The sequence below is a fragment of the Tenrec ecaudatus genome, chromosome 16, assembly GCF_050624435.1.
Source record: "Tenrec ecaudatus isolate mTenEca1 chromosome 16, mTenEca1.hap1, whole genome shotgun sequence".
NCBI classification, from domain to species: Eukaryota; Metazoa; Chordata; class Mammalia; order Afrosoricida; family Tenrecidae; genus Tenrec; species Tenrec ecaudatus.
The window spans coordinates 55496852-55518432 of NC_134545.1; the positions used below are offsets into that span (position 1 = coordinate 55496852).

The following is a 21581-nucleotide window of genomic DNA, read 5'->3' on the forward strand; positions in this document are numbered from 1 at the left end:
TTGGCACTATATTCCTTCTGTGCATTAATAAACATCAACTATTTTTATCTCCAACTAGTGGTACCTTCCTTCCTGTGTTCTGCCACATATTCTATCTTATTATCAATTTTATACGTCATCTAAAACGATCTTACTATTTTTGTTTACATGTTTATTTGTAATTTTTTACTGTATTCCTGGTTACATATGTCAAGTCTCATGGGCACATACACTTAGGAGAAGTTTTGTCCTGTAAGCTGCACAGTAGCTAATTTTAATGAACAGAAAGATGATTGAACTATGTTTCCACTTGTATAGGTCTCATTGTGGTTGACTCCATCCTGAGCAATCAGCTCCTTTGTCTCACATGTTGCGTGTCCTCCAGCCCACAGAGTCCATCCTTCAGCACTGTCTCCGACACGGTTCTGCTCCCATTCATTAGCCCTTCAGGATCTAACAATGTCGTGTAGCTTTGAATAATATTTTCAGTGGCTTCTTCCTCCAACGAGGAGAGACAAGTCATTCTATAGTGTCTCTTCTTAGTCTGGAAGCACCACTGAAACCTGCTCACTTTGGGTGGCCCTGCAGGCATTTGAAATACTAATTACATCGCTCCCTGCATCGCAGCAACACGCAAACCACCAGTGCCAAGCTGACAGACAAATGGGGGATAGAAATAGTAGCCATGTATAAAAATAAGCTGCTGTCTCATTCCACGGATAATAAACAAAAACAAACTGTAAGCATTTTTTGGCTGTTGTTGTTTAAGTTTTAATTTGAATTCATCTTTTTGCCTCTAGTACTGTACTGCACTTCTAAAACAAAAACAGAAAAACCTATAAACCTAAAAATAATTTGTATTGCCTCTACTATGGCCTCTGTGCTCACAGAAATAAGCATTTCTTAGCCCACACATATGTTGCTTAGTGATATCAAGGATATAAAATGAGAATGAATAAAGAGTATGTCTCTGTATTGTTATTATTAGGATCCCTTCTAGTGTAGTGAGTTAAGACCTGGGTGGCCAGCAGCCAAGTTCAAAACCACCAACTGCTCCAGGGGAGCGTGAGGAAGCTGTCTGCTTCTGTGAAGATTCACTATCTGGTAAATCCTACAGGACAGTTCTTCTCAGTACCATTGGGCTGTCATGAGTGGGGACAGCAGTGGGTTAATTATCCTTTGCAGGCTTTATTTATGACTCAGTCAAAGAGCATACTAACACTAAAATATGGTAGAATAAATACCACAGAAAAATATTCTCTTGTATAATCTTACTTATTTAAAGAATAATATATATGATGCATTTTAAAGCTACAGACAAACTAAATAAAAATGCATTTTCTTGTGTCCTCTTTCTTCTCTCTCATACTAATAAACTTTGTTTTGTAATATATAACAAAAAGAGGAAAGAATATTTATAAAATAAATCCATCATTTAGTTTCAATTCAGGTAAAACAGTTGATTTATGTATCTCTTTAGATGAATATAGTTTGAAAAGCTATGAGATACAAGTTTATGGCTAATTTTATTTCTCATGAGTGACTCAAATAAGACATGGACCCTTCCCTAAGAGGCTTAGATCACAGTTTAAGAATTAAGACCACTATATGTATAATTATAAGATAGGAAGTGGTACAAAATTAAGAATAGGTCCCAGTAAGACCATTCAAAGTTATTAAAATATTCTGCCTTGAGCCAACAGGATAGATATTCTGGGAGAAAAATAAGTCATTTGAGCTATGCTTTCAAATACTAAGCTCCAAAGTAGAATCCTTGTAATAGTCAATTATAGTACCAAAATAAAATATTAGACATTTAATTGACACAGGCTATCTGAAAGCATAGGAACTGTGACCTTACCTACACCAACACTCCTCTTTGGTGCAGATCACAGACAAGAGAGCTTCTCAGCCAAGAAGAGTTGATGTATTAACTTCACATTTTCAGGAGCTTTCAAAGTATTACAGTCAGTGGGTGCCAAGTTAGTTAAATTTATAAGTTTTATTATCTACTCTTAAAAGCTAACCCTCATTAAATGGGACAAATTGCTTTACATTGTCAGAAAAAAAGAATATGGGTCAAGGCTATTTGAAAGAGAGACCCAAACACAGAGCAAGAGCCCGTTGACAACCTTGCTTTTTCTAAGAGGAGCTGTTGGTGAACCACATTGCGAAGCAAATCAGTGGTGAGCTGTTCAAAACTGATAAGCCTTTAGCCAATTAAATAAGCCATCAAGTAAACAGCTTGAATTGTAAATTAATTTGCTCCAATATTCAAGTTGAATTATTTCTTAATAAGATATTGTATCTTAAAATCATTTAATGACATTATTATTAGAAATATATTTGAAATATATAATTTTTAGCTTTAATCATTTAAAATATTTAGATCTATATGTTTTATAATGTACACAATTTACAAGCAGAGTAGCACACATATAACTTCTTAATTGATATTTACATATAGAATGAATGCTTAAATATATGTGTTTATATTCCATATAAATATATTCATTAATAGTATGTTTTTTAAGGTTTCCATTTTTTTTTCTTTTTATAGCATGGGGAGAATTTGTAGATAATAAGAGTGGTTAAGATAAGGGACTGAATTTTATAAACAAATGAAACACCTTAAGGTGACAAATGAGAAGATGGAATGTAACAAATAGATAAAGTTTTAACAGTTTGTAATTTGTGATTATCCATTTCATAAAGCAGTGAAAGAAATAAATTGTTTATAAATATAACAACTTATTATTTCCCCATTTTTATTATGACACCCCTCAGCAGTTCTTAAGAACTTTAAACCTTTTATTCATTTACTATAAGTCATTGGATGATTGTATCCTTTCAAATCATATTCACGTCAGGGTTAGTGAGGGTAAAGCTTATGAAATAGCACTCTGTGCCGGGCAGAGGGAGCTGACGAGCCGAATAACAACTTGCCCCAGACCAACCGATTTGGCTAAAGCAGAGCAGGCTTTGTTTCTGTAATACACCAGTTCAGCACCTAAAGCAGGTGCCTTGGGGACGTCAGACTGGCTGAAGCGTATTAGACAACTTGGAACAGAGTCACCGTCTTAACGATTTAAACCTTCTGTGATATTTCATATTTTCCACATTAGAAACAAAAGAGTTTTTCAGCATTAGATTGTTAGCTCCTCAATTAAACTCTAAGAAGGGGTGGACATTTTATTCAGGATGATCATCCAATCACAGCGCCATTGGTTTTCTCACTTCCTTATTTGGAGGCCCAGTGTCTCTCATTTCAAGGCCTTTTTTTTTTTTTTTCAAATAAAGGGAGCACTGGTATTTTGGGAGGAGTTCTAGGTAAGAGAGAAAGGCAGCCTTCTCAGTCAGGTTCAGTCCCACGCACCTTCATTAAAGTTTTCAAAAGAACTTCAGAAAACATTGAGGTTTATTTTAAGAAGGAGAAAACTGCAAGTCCTTGGATGAAATGTATCCCAACGGCAAAAGGCAGAGGAGGTTTTGGGGTCCAATACAAAACCCAAAGAGAAGAGTCCCAAAGAACCTGTGCCTTCTAACAACGAGAAAACAGGCCTGCAACGGTACCAACATGAAAGTGGTGTTTCCAAGGAGAAGGATGTCAGCCTGTGCTCTGCCTTCCTTTGGCATACCTTTAAATGATCATTTTGGGTTAATAAGTAATAATAAACAGAAAATTCTAGCTAGATTATAGTTTTTTAAATGTGGTTGAGTCTGCTCCTACATATGATTCTCCCAGTAGACTGAACAATCAACTATAAAATCAAGATCAGCAATTGTGAGACTAGCACAGGACTGGACAGTGTCATGGGAACCCGCTGAGCGGTACTTAACAAGCAAGCACCTGCGTATGGTCTGAGTCTATTTTCATAGCAGGAGGAGGGATCTGAAGGACAAGGAACAGAGCATGGGGGTGGGAAGATGAATAGCACAGCTGGGCACAACACAGCTGGTTTACCACTTTTGTACAGTGATATTATTCAGGATTTTTTAAACTTGTGTCTCATACCCCAAACAAAAACACACTGCCATCAAGTGGATTCCAATTCATAGCCACCCTACACAGGGTTTCTGAGGCTTTTTTAAACTTTGTAGAAGCTCACGGGCTGATCTTTCTCCTGTGGAGTGACTGGTGGGTTTGAACTGCTGACCGCAATATTGGCAGTTCAATCCTTACCTACGCTGCTTTGGTCTCACAATATATGATATAAATAATTAAATATTATGCATGAGAGAAAAAATAAAAATTAAGTGCATAACTGACCAAGCATTGATTATTTTATTCAAATTTTGAAATCATACCTTACTTTAGAGAAAATCAGTTTTAGGTTATTGCACAATAAAATAGTTTAATAAGCATTTAAATCAATGGACAGCAATAACAATGACACATTCGCAGGAAAATTAGCATCATAAAACAGTGTGTCTCAAGTTATGCTCAATCTGAATAAGCCTGATGAAATAGTAAGCTTTAGAGAGTGTCTAAAATTTAATAATCTGTAATCATACCAGAGCAGGGCAGGGAAGACAGGCCAAAGATCAATCGGCCGGTTCTCATAATACCAAAAATCAGAGCAAAGCTTGAGATTGGTGAGAAGTCAGATCCCAGAGACATCTCTGAACCCATCCTAGTAACCGTGATCAGTCTTGACTAAGTAAGTGGCCCTTGCACCTGTGTGTTTCTTTATGTGGATCTTAGGATGACATTGCTCTATGACCACAAGTAGGTTGGTGGACTTTAAGAAGATGAAAAGCTAAATACTAAAGGCTAAGTCATACGATTTCTGTAAGTTATAAGTGATTATTTTCTGAGCTCACATCATTTGATGTGGTATGCAAGAAGCAGAAGCTGTCGGAATATGACAGAAATGGTACCCAGCCTCTCTCAGAGACTGTACACATGATGAATGCTGAGGCCGCTGCCAACAGGAAAAGGAGGCATTCCCACACTCAGAGAGTGTGATTGTATTTACAGTACATTGACTTTGATTAATGACCATGCTCGTAGGTGTCATGTGAAGTAGCAAGAAAAGACCTGCTTGAAACGTTGGTGCTGACTACAAATTTCTCACTATGAGTAGATGTCAATGAATAATGACAGCATTTTTTGTTGGGTTGGGTTTGGTGGGACATGAAGCACGATCATCTTTCCATTCATAAGTCGAGATGCAAACAGCTTGGTTTCTGAATTCGTGCAACTGGAGGGATCTGGAGAGCTACCACTAATAAATGTATCCACTCTTTCACTGTTTCAAAAACCCCTTCCTTACCAAACAATTCATAGGTGATTCTAGCTTAAAATCTCCTTGCCATCTCTGTTGGATATAAATTGCAAGTAAAAGGCATATACGGCTAGCAAATTATTAAAGACGGAGAAGTTGACCCCTTATTGACAGTTGGAATAACATTATTGTTTTTTATTGTTACCTAGTTGATTTTGATTCATGGCCACTCCATGTGACGGAATAAAACTGCTTCATGGAAATGGATAGATTGTAATTTTTATAGAAACAAGTCACTAGGCATTGGTGCCCAGAGACATCTGAAATAACAGATAGAGGGGGTGAGAGAGGGATGGGAGGAGAGGAGAGAAGAAGGGGAAGGAGAGTAAGTGGGGGAGAGAGAAGGAGGAGGGGGAGGAGGAGGAAGAAAAGGAGGAGGAAGAGGAGGAGGAGGAAGAGGAGGATGAGGAGGGGGAGAAAAGAAGAAAAGAAAGAAGAAAGCTAGAAAGTTGGAGAAGTTAATACCAGATCGTTTGTCAATTTATTTCTGGCAATTTAATTTAAACTCAGGAGAACCAGTAGTTCCCCTAATGAATCAAATTTGGAGACTTGATAATGACTAATTTTGACAGTTTTATTGGCACATAATTTACATAGTTCAATATTTGAATTTGCATGTCAATAGTTCAACCATTCAATTAGATCAAGGAGAACTGTACAATCATTACCATATCAATTTTAGAACCAACCCCATCAAATGTAGTTGCATCTAGTTTAGATGCAATCCCCATCAACTCCACTACTCTTTCCCATCAATAATGACTCTGGAAGACTGTGGTAAACCAATTAATGCTTTCCAATAATGCTTTCCTAAGAGTCTGACACTTTGTGATTTTATATGTCAAAATGACTTTTCAAATGAAACTGATGATCTTCTGGTGGGGAGACTATCCTGGATTCTATGCTTGGAAAATCAGAGAAAACATGGCTATATGATAATGAAGGCAGTCACGTGCCTTGAAGGTGAATTGCAATTAGGAACACAATTACAATTAGGAACACAGGCAGCCACTGAAAACTAAAAAAAAAAAAAAAAGGCAAGAACAGATTCTATTCCCAGATCTTCCAAAAGGCGGCAGGCCTGCCCACATATTGACTACCTAACAAAACTGGCTTTGGCCTGAAGACCTCCCGAGTGTAAAATTGATAAATTTATATTGTCAGCCAATAATGTTGGGATCATTTGTTACAACAGCAAGACAAAACAAATCAAAGGACTCTTGGTGAAAAAAGATCGTAGCAATCCTTAGAGTAGCCTTGCAGTTGTGTATTCTGGAGGGAATCAACTCCAGGTTTCCCTTCAGGTGGATGCAAGGCTTCCTTGCCTGTGGGAAAGTAGCTGACATGGGTGATGTTTGTTGGATGGTAATCATCTGAAAAGATGATATTACAACAGTCGAAATATCCATGGCCATGTTCATTCAACTTCTAGAAAATTCTTCAACCTATAAACTACAATTTTTACTAAATTACTCATGTGTGGATCATAGAAAACTTATGCTGATCAATCACGGACTTGCTGCTGTAGTATTTTTGCACAAACAGTGGGTAATTTGTGCACTTTTGGCGATTGTGAAAGCCCTCCTTGGGTTGAAAACTAGCCATTCCATGCATTTTATGGGCTGTTATTGTTATGGTTTCCTTACGTGCCATTAAGTGAGCTCCAGCCCACAGTGGCCCTGTGTGCGACAGATGAAACACCACCTGGTCCTGCACCATCCTCATAATTGTCCCTGAACCTGAGCCCCTCATGCAACCACTGGCTAAAGAAACCTTACCTGACATAAGGTTAAATCTAAAAGTCTCTGAACCTTGTTTCAACACTGAATATCGAAAGCAAAAAGAAGACACCATAAAATTGCTGAACAATACTGCAAAGGGCAGCTTGAAAAGCCAACGTGGAGCTTTATAAGGAAATGTGCAAACAACTGGAGTGAAGGGAGAAATATGCTTAGAATTGTCAAGTTGAAAGAAGCTAAGGAAAACTTCAAACCTTGTGTTGTAATATTGAAGAATTGTGAAAGCAAAATCTTAAACAACTAAAGAATCATCAAAAGATGGAAAGAATACGCAGAGTCACTGTATTAAAAAGAATTGGTCAGCAATCAGCATTTCAAAATCCGGTATAGGATCAAGACACTGAAGAAAGACATCCGACTCTCCCGAAGGCATTGACAACAAACAAGGCTCCAGGAACTGACAAGACCAGCAGATGCAGCCCTGAAGGTGTTCACTTACCTATGCCAAAGGTTTGGGAAGGAGCTACCTGGCCAAACAACTGGAAGAGACTCATATTAATGCCAATTCCTAAGAAAAGTAATTTAAGAGAATGCGGTGATTATTAAATAATATCATTAAAGAAACATTTTACTCTAGCCAATTAAAATATGACTCCAGTAGTTCATCGATAGATAACTGCCAGAAATTCAACAGGATTCCAAAAGAGGACTTGTATTACTCGTATCAGATGGATCCTGTGAGTAAGAACACGCAAAAGATGCTCAAATGTGTTAAAGTGGCTGTGCAACAGCATTTGACTGTGTGAGCCATGATCAATTATGGATCACATTGAGAAGACTAAGAATCCAGAGTGCCTGACTGTGCTCATGTGGAACCTGTGCATTAACATTCAAACAGAACGAGGGGAAACTGATTGGTGTAAATCAGGAAAAGGGTACCCTTTCACCATATTTATTCCATTTATATAATGAACAAATAATCTGAATTACCTGAAGAAATCACCATTGGAATTAGAGGATGAATCTTTAACAACTTAGGATGTGCATTTAGGAAAACTAGAGAGGATTTCGACACTATACATTAGGGGCATTTTAAATAGGAATACCATCAACAGAATGCACAAAGATAAAAATGTGGCACTCAAACAAATATGGCACTAAATCATTGGATGAGAGGTAGAACAAGAACTTAGAGCGTGACCTCATTTGACCTTAGCTGAAGACAGGTACATAGGTGAGTTAGTTATTCCACTGCTCTGACTTTGTCCTTGAACTCAGAACTTTTGTACTACAAAAGTCCTACTATTTTGAATTTGTCTTTACAAATTTACAAGGAATCCTAGTGGCTTAGTGAGTACACACTGGACTGTGGAAGAAAAATGGGGCTTTCTACTCCTGTAAAGAGTTACAATCTATAAAAAAGAGAGAGAATTACATCTCAGAGAGTCACAGGATAGACAGTTCTACCTTATCCTATAGAGTCGCTATGAGTCAGCATTGCCTCAACGGCAGTGAGCTTGGTTAGAAATACATTTTAATAAAAGGTAAGTTTGCAAATCTGTAATTTTTAAATACTGGAAATTGGTTGTAAGTTGATCATAAAAACAGGTTTATTTCACAGTATTTCGGTTTGATTTTGCTAGACAGAGAATGGTATATTAATAGGATCTCAATTTAAAACAACACTGAACTGGAATCCCTTGATCTTGTGACTTATTTTAGAGTATGTGAATCATTGCAACACAGTACTTCAAGATGTGTAGTGACAAGAAAGAGTGCTTTTTTTCTATGTATCATTTTCCCTGAAAGTACTGATAACTTAACCCCATGCCTTTAAGTTCTAATGGACTTAGAGTCCTATACCTTGGAGATGTTTAGGAACTAGCTTTTTTCTAAACTTCTGGGTTATTGCTTATAGAATAAATATCATAGACTTCTGCTTTTTTCCCTTTGCTTTTAAATGATCATCATCTATAGGAGTTAAGAAGGTATGTAAAACAGCACAGTTCGTGAAGTGCACGATTATGAAATTAACCACCATGTGAATGGAAACCTTTAACTGATAGAGTTCACAATCTGTACAACTCCACGTACCAGCCCTGGTTATCAAAACGGAGTGAGAAACTTAAGCAATTAGAACAATGCATGGAGCGCAGTACAAACGTAATAAAATGTTAGTATGTATACGTATAGTACATCACATAGAATCATAGTAAATTCTTCATATTGATAAATATTGTAGATGTTTCTCTGTTTTACTGATGACAAAGCTAAAATAGCTGACAAGGACACCTATCTTTGTAAAATTTACAAACTATTAAAATATGCTTAAGGAATTCTTGATTATAATTCTGCTGAAGTGTTTAGTGTTTTTTCAGTGTCTTAGTTAATCCATGAAATTTTACTCACTATCTAGGAGTTCCTGATATATCAATAGGTACATAATAAGCAGGGGAATTTGAGTGTTTAAAACATAGAAAAGGTCTAGGTCTGTTTCAGAAATTCTTGGACAACTGCCATGTGGATTTACGAAGAGAATTCTTACACACCCACAACTACACACACCCCACAAACGCAAAAAAAGAAATCACAAAGATGTCTGAAAGGAAAACATTCTTGATATTGAACCCCAAAATGATCTCTAAAGGAAACCTTATCTTTCTTTCCTAAGTAAACACATCTTTAGACATGTTAAAAAAATTTAAACCCCATTAAAATATCATCATCATCGTTCGTACGGATGAAACATACATGTTTGCTTTTAATAAAAACTGGTCTCCATGTCACACTGCCATTGGATTTCAAAACAGGAAATCAAATTAGGCTTGAGCCAGCCAGTTTACATCTTATAATTGCAGATGTATTGTTGAAGGTCCTTGTTCTTTCTCAAGGTCATTTCCTCCTCCTCCTTGATGCTGCCCTCATCCCTTCCTGGAGCACAGATCTTTGCTGTAAAATAAAATAGGACAGGGAAAGGTTTGGCTCCCCATGGAGTATAAAGGAGGAGGCTTAGTGGCATAATGGTTAAGCACTTGGTTGCTGAATAATTACAAATTCAGAAGTTCAAACTGTTCTGTAGAAAAAAATATGTGGCAATCTGCTTCCAGTGGGATTTACAGCTTTGCAAGCCCTTTAAAGGCATTTTACTCAGACCTACAGTGGGGTCATGAGTCAGAATTGACTCAGTGGAAAAGAGTTTTTATTAGTTGTGTGTGTGTGTGTGTGTGTGTGTGTGTGTGTGTGTGAGTGACCTTTTCTTTTCTAGACTTCTTTTCATTTGCTGTGTTGGTCTATGTGAGTCTTGGCATGTGATTGGGAGTAGAATTCCATTCCAAACCAGTTGCTGGCAAGTCATCTATCATCATGACCATTTAGGTCCGAGTGCAACTGCCCCATAAGGTCTCCCAGGATGCAACCTTCACAGGAGCAGACTGTCACCCCTTTCTCCCCAGAGACCTTTCTATTAACTCAATATTTAACCCAGCCTCTAAAATCTCTAAGAAATCCTCCCTATGCCATTCCCTTCCAATGTTAAGATGTTTGATACAATGGATCTGAAGCCATGGACGAAACGAGTTCCTATAGACAACAAGGAATTGGACACTCACTTATACAGGAGACACCCCATTCACCAACCATTTCGATGTAGATGAGAGAGAGCAGTAAAGGTTAAGGTATTAAAGCCACTGAGGTATTTGTTGTTGTTGTTGTTGTTGTTATAACAGGCTCCTCTGACTAATACAAGATGGGCAGAGATGAAGAAATATATACTGTGTTCAGACATGTTTTTTTGTTTAGTTTTTAAGGTAACTCTTGTTTCAATTTTGAATCCCAAAGGTTATATAGTATACTAATTACCCAGGATGATTATTAGCTGATTAATTTAGCTGATTTTCTGATAACTTTTATAGGGTCTTTGATACTTAAGAATTACACTTTATATAAGTGGAAGTAACATTCAAATGAAGAAAGTTTCCTAATTAAAGTTTGTGTTTGAATATTAAAGGAATAGTGCTTTTGTTTTTGGAACTTGTGTGTCTTTTTATCTCATCATTTTAGGGTTTCCATGATAGTATTTTTTTGCTTCTTTATCCAATGTCATGATTGTTAGCAATAACATTCTGGTAGCACCCTAGCAGAGCTAAGTCATTAATCCTGGAAAGTTTATAATACCAACACGATCTGACACTAAATGGAAATCTACTCTCTATATGAAGAGACTTAAAAATTTTCATGGAAAAACTTGATATTTTTAAAATTTAATTTTTCCATGAATTTTTTGAAGTCCTCAGAAAAGGATATTTTTTTTGCTCTGAAATAATACACACACACACACACACACACACACACACCATGATTTATGTAACTGCATAGTTTCTATAATTTTAAGGTTTAATATATTTTTCCTTAAACGGATGCTATACGGGAGGCTAGACAAAATAATATAGCAATCAGACTATGAAGGGATTTAATTTTCCTATTGCCAGACAAGCACTTCAATTTCTAGATAAGGAAATAAAAACCCAATTTAGTTTTAAACAATGGCATTATTTGTAAAGTAAAAAAGAGAAGAGAAATAATGTCTGTTAAGTACTTACTACACTCCAAAGAGTGTGTGAGGTGTGTTGTGTACTTAGTTCTTACCGTGGGTTGTACTGAAATCCTTGTTTGAGTCTTGTGAAAACAAACTCAGAACCAATCACAAGATTTACTCAAGGCTACTTGTCTAGTCAATGGAAATATTGAGATGCAGACAAAACATATTTTCCAAGTCCATATTCATTTCACTCTAATACATAGAAGCGCTACATTTCAGAGTTAGGAGTAAATAAAATAAAAAATAATTATGTCTAAAAGTGAGATACTCATAAAAATGGATTTGTTACATTATAAATAAGAATCCAGGTGAGAAATTACCATCTAGAGTGGATAAATTGAGTTTTGAGTTCCAAAGAAACTTACAAAGTAATAATATCTTTAAGAAAGAAACTGTATTCTAAGTTTTTGCTATCATTCCAACCGTTTGTGATGACACTAGGGGACGATGTCATAATGTACTATTTGTTGGATTTCTCTGGAATACAGATTTAGATGTGTTCCATAAGGCTGCTCCTCTTAACAGACCACGTAACCACCTCAAACTTAAATTTGACCTTTTTCATAAACCGTATACTGTATGTGTATCAAAGGAGATGGTTTTCAATATTTTAATTTTATCTCATTGTCTATTTTGGATGATGCAGTTTATCAAGTTGGTAAAATGCAGATTCTGTAGCCAGAGCTTCTGAACTCAAATCCCTCCTCCCATACTTGCATGTGTGGCTGCTAGTCAGTTTTGTCATTATTTTATTTCTTGTGGTAACGTAAAGATAAGAAGAGAAGAAGTGAGGTGCTAGAACTGGGGTGAATACAAGGAGAAGATTGAGAGTCAAGGATGGGGCAAGATGAAGAATGGCCAATAGGCTTATGTTATAAAATCATTTTCAAGATGTATTTCTCTTTTGTCTTAATAAAATTTTTTTCATGGCACTAAATTCGGTGTGCTTTCCATTATGCCTTCAATATAATTATATCATTAATTGGAAGATCCTCTAATTTAGGGCTTAATCTGCCTGCCTTTTGGAAAAATACATAGATTAGTATTGTAAGGGCTGTTTATTAACGATCTCTGGCCTCTAGTTTACTTAAAATGCCTCCAATCCTTACCCTTTCCTCCTCTGGGTATCTTTCTCTATGGGACCCAAACTCAATTATTTAAGACACAATTTGCTGACAGCATATCCTGAGAGCCCATTATGAAAATGAAGGCATCCAGCAACCTTTGAATGTATTTCTCAATTTAAAAAGCCTTCATTACATAGCACATTTCAGGCTGCGGATGTTAAAATTTTATCATAGTTTCAGTAATTGTAGCTTCCTCTGGGTACAAATTCGACTTTTGGCATGATGTGGAATCATTTGTAAAATGTATATTTTGTTTGGCACTCAGTAGGCAGCTTGCCAGGCAATACATTTAATTAAGACATGAAGAAGAGAATACGTGTGGTCTGTCATAGTATATTATTGTCACTTTAAAGTTCAACATGTCTTTAAGACTGTGGCCTCCTAACAAGATGTATGTGTAAAACTAGAGATATTTTCTTCCATAAACGTAGAGATTTTATTTGAGGAAATATATTATTTTGAGGGGAGTGTACTTTAGTGTATTCCTTAGATATAACTCTGTCCATCATTTAAGCTAAAAGAGTTAGTGTCTCTCCTTATAAGCAATCTTTGTCCATTGTTTGTAAGCTTTGCAAATTGATGCATTACCTTTCGGGAGATTAGACAGCTTTATTCAAGCTTAACTTTCTCTGGAGATGCATAGAAATAATGAAATGAAATGCCTGCCTTGAACATAACTATGTATGTTCAACCCTGAGTGATGTATATAGTAGATTTGATAAGAGCAAGTACAATACAGCATCATAATGATTAACTTTGATATATTTTAGAATTACAAAACAACCCATGTCAGCAATTTCAGAAAGGAGAATTATGATGTAACTGTTTCCTAAGTCCAAGTTTGCATTGAACTCAGTATGTTGTAAGCTTCACAGGGAAATTATAATGAATTTGATAAGCTGTATGGAAAGGGCACGTAGAGAGGGTCTGGGTTTTTTGCACATATCGAACATATCCATTTCAGTTTCAGGTTCTGAGATGTAGAATTCTCCGATCAGTGAGACTGGGAGATATTCACTATCTTTTCTCGTTATAGAATGTTATCATCCTTGGGGAACAATTTTTTTCTATTAAAAATATCACATCAGATGTTACATTGGAACAGATCAAAGCTTCACAGAATAATTAAAAACTTGGAAAAGTCTTATTTTCACCACTAGTAAAGCCATGGTGCAGTGTCGTCTTAAAATCTTCCATTTACAGCACTGAAAATCCACTCAATGGCAGTGGGTCCACTTACCTCACTACCCGCACAACCGTATCCACGCTCCCTCTCCCCATCAACATGGGTTCAAGGAAGCATTCCGGCAGCATTCATTCATTCTCCTTAGGAGAAGGGATCGAAATGCAAGCAGTATACCTCTGAGAGTGGACAGTGACTCAGGTGACTATCGTAAGCCCCTTCTACTAGCCAGATCATGCAAATTTACATTAGGAAATAGCAACACCTTACATCCTTTTGCTTGAATGGGATTGCAAATCAATCTGCTTTTCAGACACTCTTTCTATGGAACCCAGGGAGAGGTAGCCACTTCTCTAAAGGCAGATAGGAGACTTTCGCTTCCTGGAATCATGACTGGAAGTCTTCTCCCCGAAAGACTGCTAAGATTTTACCTGGTGGTAGATCCTTAACACTGTGCTAGTTCTTTTCAGCACCTGCTTTCTCTAACTCAGCTATTAATTTTATATGCTAATCAGCATCCTTTTAATTAATTTGTTATGCAGATTAAATTAACTAGTTTTATTACTTTCAACCACAGACCATTATTGAGAAAGTGATCTGACTAGTTAAAATCTTTAATTAAAGAGTTGGTACTGCTACATGCTTTATAATTTCATTTTTAAAATAATTATAATGAAGGACACTATATATCCCACAAGGAGGTGAAAAATTCTGCTGTATTACAGAAGAAAAAGTCTGTGCATTCATGTGTATTTCTAATGGACCTCATTACTACCAAGTAACGAAACCCACTGACATGGAGTTCATTGTCTACTCTGCCTCAGAAAGCCCATACAGGGTTTTCAAATGATACATCTTTAAGGGAACAGACAGCCCTACCGTTTTTTCCATGGAATAGTCGATGCGTTTAACTGCAACCCTGTGGTTATCGGGCCAGTGTTTAAAACACAGCACACCTGGATTCCATTAATGTCTCAATTGTGTTGGAAATTAGAAGCAAATGGGGAGAGGTCTGGCCTAAGTGGATGGCACAGTTAAATTTGTTTATATGATCCTCTGTCTTTTAGGAAGATGTATATATTCATGTCCCTCTCTACTTATGTGTATAAAGATTTTATATTCACCTTAGGAAATAACATGGCATGAGCTAGCTCTCTGTGTTTCTTCTGGGTTCCATAGAAAGCACGTCTGAAAAGCAGCTTAGTTTCCAACGCCATCCAGACAGAAGAACATGTAGTTACTCTTTCCTTCTCTCATGCTAATCCACTTGCAAACTTCTCACACCTTTAAAGAGTGGGGCTCAAAATAAAAAGTTCTATATATTAATATACTATCCTTGTTTTACTATCCTTTTGCAATGATGTCGTCACGCCAATATCCACTTTACTCATGAAAATGCTGCTCTTATATCATAAAGGCATTTATTCAATGAACAAATGTTAAGTGGCTAATAACTTTGAATTAAGTGACCATCTTTATTTTTATCTGCCTTACCAGATTCTGGGAAAACAATCAAACTTTTGTTCCATAACAGTAAGAACTGAAAAACATTGCATAGACAAATATATATATGAAGTGTGTATATATATATATATAAAGATAGATTGTGTGTGTGTGTATATATACATATATATTTTATATATGGATTTTCTACTCCCATAGTTACAATGTCTGGAATTTACAAGTTTACAGAGGTAGGTCTACTCTGTCCTATAGAGCCGCTATGAGTCAGCATTGACTCCATGGTAGGGAGAGTATATACATACACACACACATATACACATACATACATATATATACACACACATACATATATATATAACATGAAATTTTCCAAGTTTTAAGAGTGGATCATCCATTTTACATTCAAGAATTCATGCGCCTCAGTTTTAGCTTGTGCATGCAATGCAATCCCCTCAATGTATCACCACTTACCGTACATCCTCCCTGTTTCCTCTTTTCATTTACTGACCCTCGGATATTTTTCCTTGGGTAAATGCTGGCTTTTATTTTGAAACTGTTCATTCTTCTAACGTGGGGTGAAGGGGATGAGTTAAGCTCTAGAGCTGAAGAGTAACCAAGGGCCATACTCTCAGAGGTTCCATCTGTCTCTAGACAGCGAGTCCGTTCTCTGTTCTGAATTTACGTTCTGTTTCACAATTTTCTCTCTTTCTCTCTAGAACTGTCTAATTTAATCCTTTTCAGAGCACATGGTAGTAGAAGGCAGGCACCACCTAGTTCTATTGGCCTCAAGGGTACAGTGACCGATGTTTGCATTGTCAATTAATCCATTGGACTGTTTTTTCCCATGCATCTTTTGATGTCATCCCTCACCCTCTAGATGTGAAGAGATGAGTAGCTGAGTCTTATATGGCTCCTTGTGAGTTTTTAATACCGAAGTCAGTACTCACTAAAAAAGGATATAAAACATTGTTTTGAATTATGTTGTACCAATTTACCTTAGTATCCCATGAGATTATAGCCCTCCTCCCTTAGACCCCGTGGCTCATTCCTTTGAGGTATTTGGTTATGTCTAAGGAGGTGTGTGTGTGTGTGTGTGTGTGTGTGTGTGTGTGTGTGTCCGTGCATGCACGTGCATGCAAGACAATTCCCCCTTACTCTCATGACTAAACCACAAAGTGTAGGTGGCAGAATTGAGGAGTAAAGAGCATATACTGGATGGGAAGAATCATGCGGAGACACACATTCTATCATTTGGCACTTCCAAATGTAGTCTTCCTTTGGCTATCCATCCATCTGTGAATATGAACTGGCCACATTGGAGCAGATGATTTTACAACACATATGTCTCCAAAATGACTCCAAAATGAATCTGCATTATTTCAGAGGAACAGAAGTTACAGCATTTCAACACTTCTTGCAAACTGTCCCAGGACCTAATTAATTTTGCCTGAGAGAAATGTGTACCATTTTAGTACATAGTGAAGGCTTACGTGTCTCTTCTTTGAAAGTGGAAGGACCATTGAAAAGCCAATGAAGAAAATAATAGACTCCACTCTTAATTGTTCCCGGTCAGATATTTCTTAGGTCTGTACGTTCTTTCTTTTAATTAATTGTGGAGAAGATCACATAGTTTTAAAAAATGAATTAATTGAATGACTGTAAACCAAGATTAAAAAGAAAATGATTAAAAATAGCACTGCTGATGAATATGTACTATTGGATCTTTATGATGTCAAAAAATGCATGCGTTCTTTTATTATCAGGAAAGTACACCAGCGTGAGGTATCTTCTTTGATGAGGGTGTCTCAATGCTGAGATTTATTATATGGAATATATGGGAATTAAAATGCAATAATGTTCAATTCATTGTGTGAGGATTGTCATCTGATTCCTAGCACAACACAACTGCATTTTTTGCAATTATTACTGGAATAGGTACATTCTCGTGGAGTTTGTCCAAAATTAAATAATGCTAGGCCAATGGCTAATACTTTGGGTTTCAAACCTTAATATACCTCAATGTAAGACAGTGCAACTAATGTGAATTCCTTCACTTTCAGGGGCAAAGGGCCACTGAAACACACAACTGATGTAATCTATGCCGCCAAGCTGATATCTGAATCAGGCTCAAGGATGGATGTCCTTGCTAGGCAAATTGCCGACCAGGTAAGTTCTTTACAGTGGCTTGGTGAAATTCTTTGCTAATTATTCTTCAAAGTTATACATTGACTAGAGCAAGGTTAGCTTTTTACTTCATTGCATCAGTTTTCTCTAAATTTTTAAAGATAATTTTGTTTGGGGTTTTTACAACTCTTATTATAATCCACACATCCATCCATTGTGTCAAGCACTTTTGTATATTTACTTCCCTCATAATTCTCAAAACACTTGCTTTCTACTGAGCCCTTGGTATCGGCTCCACATTTTTCCTCCTACCTCCTCTTCCCCTCCCCCATGAACCCTTGATAATTTATAAATTATTATTTTGCCATATCTTACTTAATTTTCTCTAAACTTTAACTAAATTCTTTTAAATGTTATTGGAAATTTAATAAAAAAGCAGTGAGCAATGATGTTTAAGCAATAATTAATTAATTTAAGGAAAAATATAAAATAATAGGTTTAACACGTTAAATATACTCAATTTATCTTAATTGGTTATAAAAACCCAACTTAGATTTTCTTTCCCCCTTGTATATCTTAGGTTTTAAATTTCTGTTACTTGAAAATGTATACTTATAAGAATACAATTATGTTAAATTTTCCTTCATCAATTATTCATTTACCTACCTACCTCACTGCTATCTATCTATATATCTAGAATATATATATATATATATATATATATATATATATATGGACTGTATATATAGAACACACTTAACTCTATACATGTATGTGCACACTTGTAAGGACAATAGACTATATACACACACGGATATATATACACACATAATGAACTGATGTTTATGTGTGTGCATATATGTACATGCACACATTTTATATACTCCAATGCTTGATGTAAAATTTTAAGGAAATAATATTCAGTAGAATACTGGAATCCCAATATAAAACACTGACAGTTTATCATCCTCATAGAGTCCATGATAACATTTTCTAAATGCTTTAGTTTCCTTTCCTTATATTTCTCATTTTAGTTCAATTTTCAAGCAGCAGGTCATGTCTTTATTTCAGATTTTAAGCTACCACTACATTACTAAAGCTACCTTATGACTACTTTTAATTGAAAAATCTGTCTTTTTCATTAATTGATATATTGGGGAATTCAATTAATATTTCAGGATGGGGCATAATTGCTTTGCAGTTTAAAATTACTCAAATTTATAATACAAGTTTATCTCCCTTCACAATAAAGCACTTTCCTCTCCCACTAAACTATATGATTTATTTATTATGTCCGTTGAAGAAAACTTTATTGAACTGCTTAACATGATCATTATTATTCTCCCTATTTTTGGAAACACTAAAACTTTCCCCTAATAGATATTATAATTTTAGTATAACAAAGGATAAAGAAATAAAAACATTAATAATAAATATTACTTCATAATGTGCCACAATTATATGTTACTGATGTTCGGTGTTATCAAGTTCATTTATACTCAAGGCAATCTTCTTTGACAAAAACCATTCCACAGATTTTCTATTTAGCAGTCTAATATTGTACCATTGCACCACTAGCTCTCCTGTATATAAACATTTTTCAACACCTTGCTATTTTAGGATTATTGAAGTATTATAAATATACAATCATACATTTCAATATTTGTAGCTAAGAGCAAAACAATTATAAATAAGTCACAGTCTCCTAATCTGAGGGAGCAAATGATTGGAAGCCCAAACCTGCATGTTTTTCCTGTATTCTAAAATCTTATTGTGGTAACTTTATGAAAGACCAAATATTAATTACGTAGTGAGGACAGGATATATTAAACAGATTTTCACATACTAGTAATACTGAAATTAATTGAATTGAAACACAAAATCTTGAAAGCCCAAATTTTTGTTACATGGAAGTTTTTGTCTTTCATTGATGCTATTCTTTTGTTGACTCAGATCACCTTGAAGTAGATGTATTTATAACAGAACTTTCATTAAATTATACCATTGGTTTTAGCATAATCCAAATTATATGGGAGAATTAAAATGTATTGTCTTGTTCTTATATAAATTTTGAATTCTAAGAATAGCTTAAATAAGCACTTACTAAATAATGAAGAATTCTGAGTGATTCTCTTTAGCCTTTTCCACTTCATATAGTTTAGTACTTTCAAATGAATGACTTTTATTCTCTATAAATAGAGTGTTGGAAAATAAAAAAATGAGAGTAAGGAAATTAACTCAGTTATAGGAGTTGCTATTTGAGATGATTGTCTATGACTGACTATGCTTCTGATATATTCCGATACATTAGCATAAACATTTTTGGTTAGGAATACTATGTGAAAACTTCTGTTGAAAAATCAGGATTAAACCTTGATGACTTTAATAGTTTCTGTGCATATTATGCATTTAGCAGTGTATGTGTAATACTATATGCCTATGAAGAAGACAAGCTAATATTACTACAATTCAAATTGACACACCAATAACTAACACGAATGATGAAGAAACCGAAGAATTCTATCAAATTTTCCAGTCTGAAATTGATCAACCATGCATCATGATATATTAGTCATTTTTAGTGATTAGAATTCAAAAACTAGAAACAAAGAGGAGTTATTAGTAGTTGGACAATATGGCCTTTGTGATAGAAACAAAATGGTGCCTATACGTGTTCACCTAACTAGATGGAATGCACGGGGGAAATTGAGTACATTGGTGAAAAGAGACAATAGAGAATCTCAATAGCATCAGCCAGGGGCTGATTATGGAAGAGACCATCAACTGATAATATGCAAGCTCAAATTAAAGCTAGAGAAAATGAAAACAAGTCCACAATACCCAAAGTACAACCTAGATTATATCCCATATGAATTTAGAGATGATATGAAGAATATATTTCATGCATTAAACATTAATTACCAAAGACAGAGTAGTTGAAAAATGATACCAAGAACATCATACGTAAAAACAGCAAATGGTCATTAAAAAAACAGAAGAGAAAGAAAAGCCCAAAGTAGATGTCAGAAGAGACTCCAAAAATTTGCTCTTGGATTTTGAGTAGCTAAAATGATAGAAGAAATGACTAAGACCTAAACCAAATGTTTCAGAGAACACCTGAATACAAAGTAAAATATTACAATAAAATGTGAAGACATAGAGCATAAGGGGAGAACATACTCAGCATTTCTCAAACTAAAAGTATTAAGGAAAAATTCACAACTTGATTTGTAATATTGAAGAATTCTGTGGATAAAATATTGAATGATGCAGAAAACATCCAAAGAAGGTGGTGGAAATACACAGCATCATTGAACCAAAAGAAATTAATCAATATTCAATCATCTTAAGAGGTAGCATATCATCAAAAATTCATGATTTTGAAAAAGTATAATCTACACTGAAATCATCTGGATAAAAAAAAGCTCCAGGAACTTATGAAATACCAAATGAAATGTTTCAACAAACAGTACTGGAAGTGCTTAGCCCTCTGCACCAAGACATTTCAAAAACAACTACCTGGCCAAGCAACTGGAGTAGATTCATATTTGTGCCTTTTCCAAAGAAAGGTGACCCAATAGAATGCAGAATTTATTGAATAATATTATTAAATCTCATGCAAGTAATATTATACTAAAACTAATTTAAAAAAAATGGTTGCAGCTGCTAAACAACCAGAAGCTTCCAGCAATTCAAGCCAGATTCAGAAGAAGACATGTATAAGGACCATGATTGCTGATGTCAAAAGAATCTTGGCTCAAAAAAGACATGGAATGCCAGAAAGATCTTTGCTTGTGTTTTATTGACTATGCAAGAGCATTTCATGTGTGAATTATAATAACCCATGGAATTACAGAAAACTTTGTTGTGCTAAAGCAGAACCTTTACATGGGCCAACAGGCAGTCTTTGGAACAGAACAAAGGGAAGCTACAAAAGGGAAAGGAGAGAACTTGGAGCAGGTGCTACTGAAAATCAAACTGCAGTCCTTAGTATAGATTACAACTCAGTATAAAGAAACCTGGAATCCTAACAATAACTACATAATGACTACATAATGTAGACTACATAATGATAAATAG

General features: G+C 35.5%; 1 protein-coding gene across 1 annotated transcript in view; it reads left to right on the forward strand.

Moving 5' to 3' along the window:
* CTNNA3 (catenin alpha 3) overlaps positions 1 to 21581 on the forward strand; it is a 1794797-nt gene that overhangs the window by 1687667 nt on the left and 85549 nt on the right. Inside the window, exon 15 of the mRNA XM_075534447.1 lies at positions 17438 to 17543. Within this exon, the coding sequence (XP_075390562.1) occupies positions 17438 to 17543 (106 nt within the window). The remainder of the gene's footprint in view (positions 1 to 17437; positions 17544 to 21581) is intronic.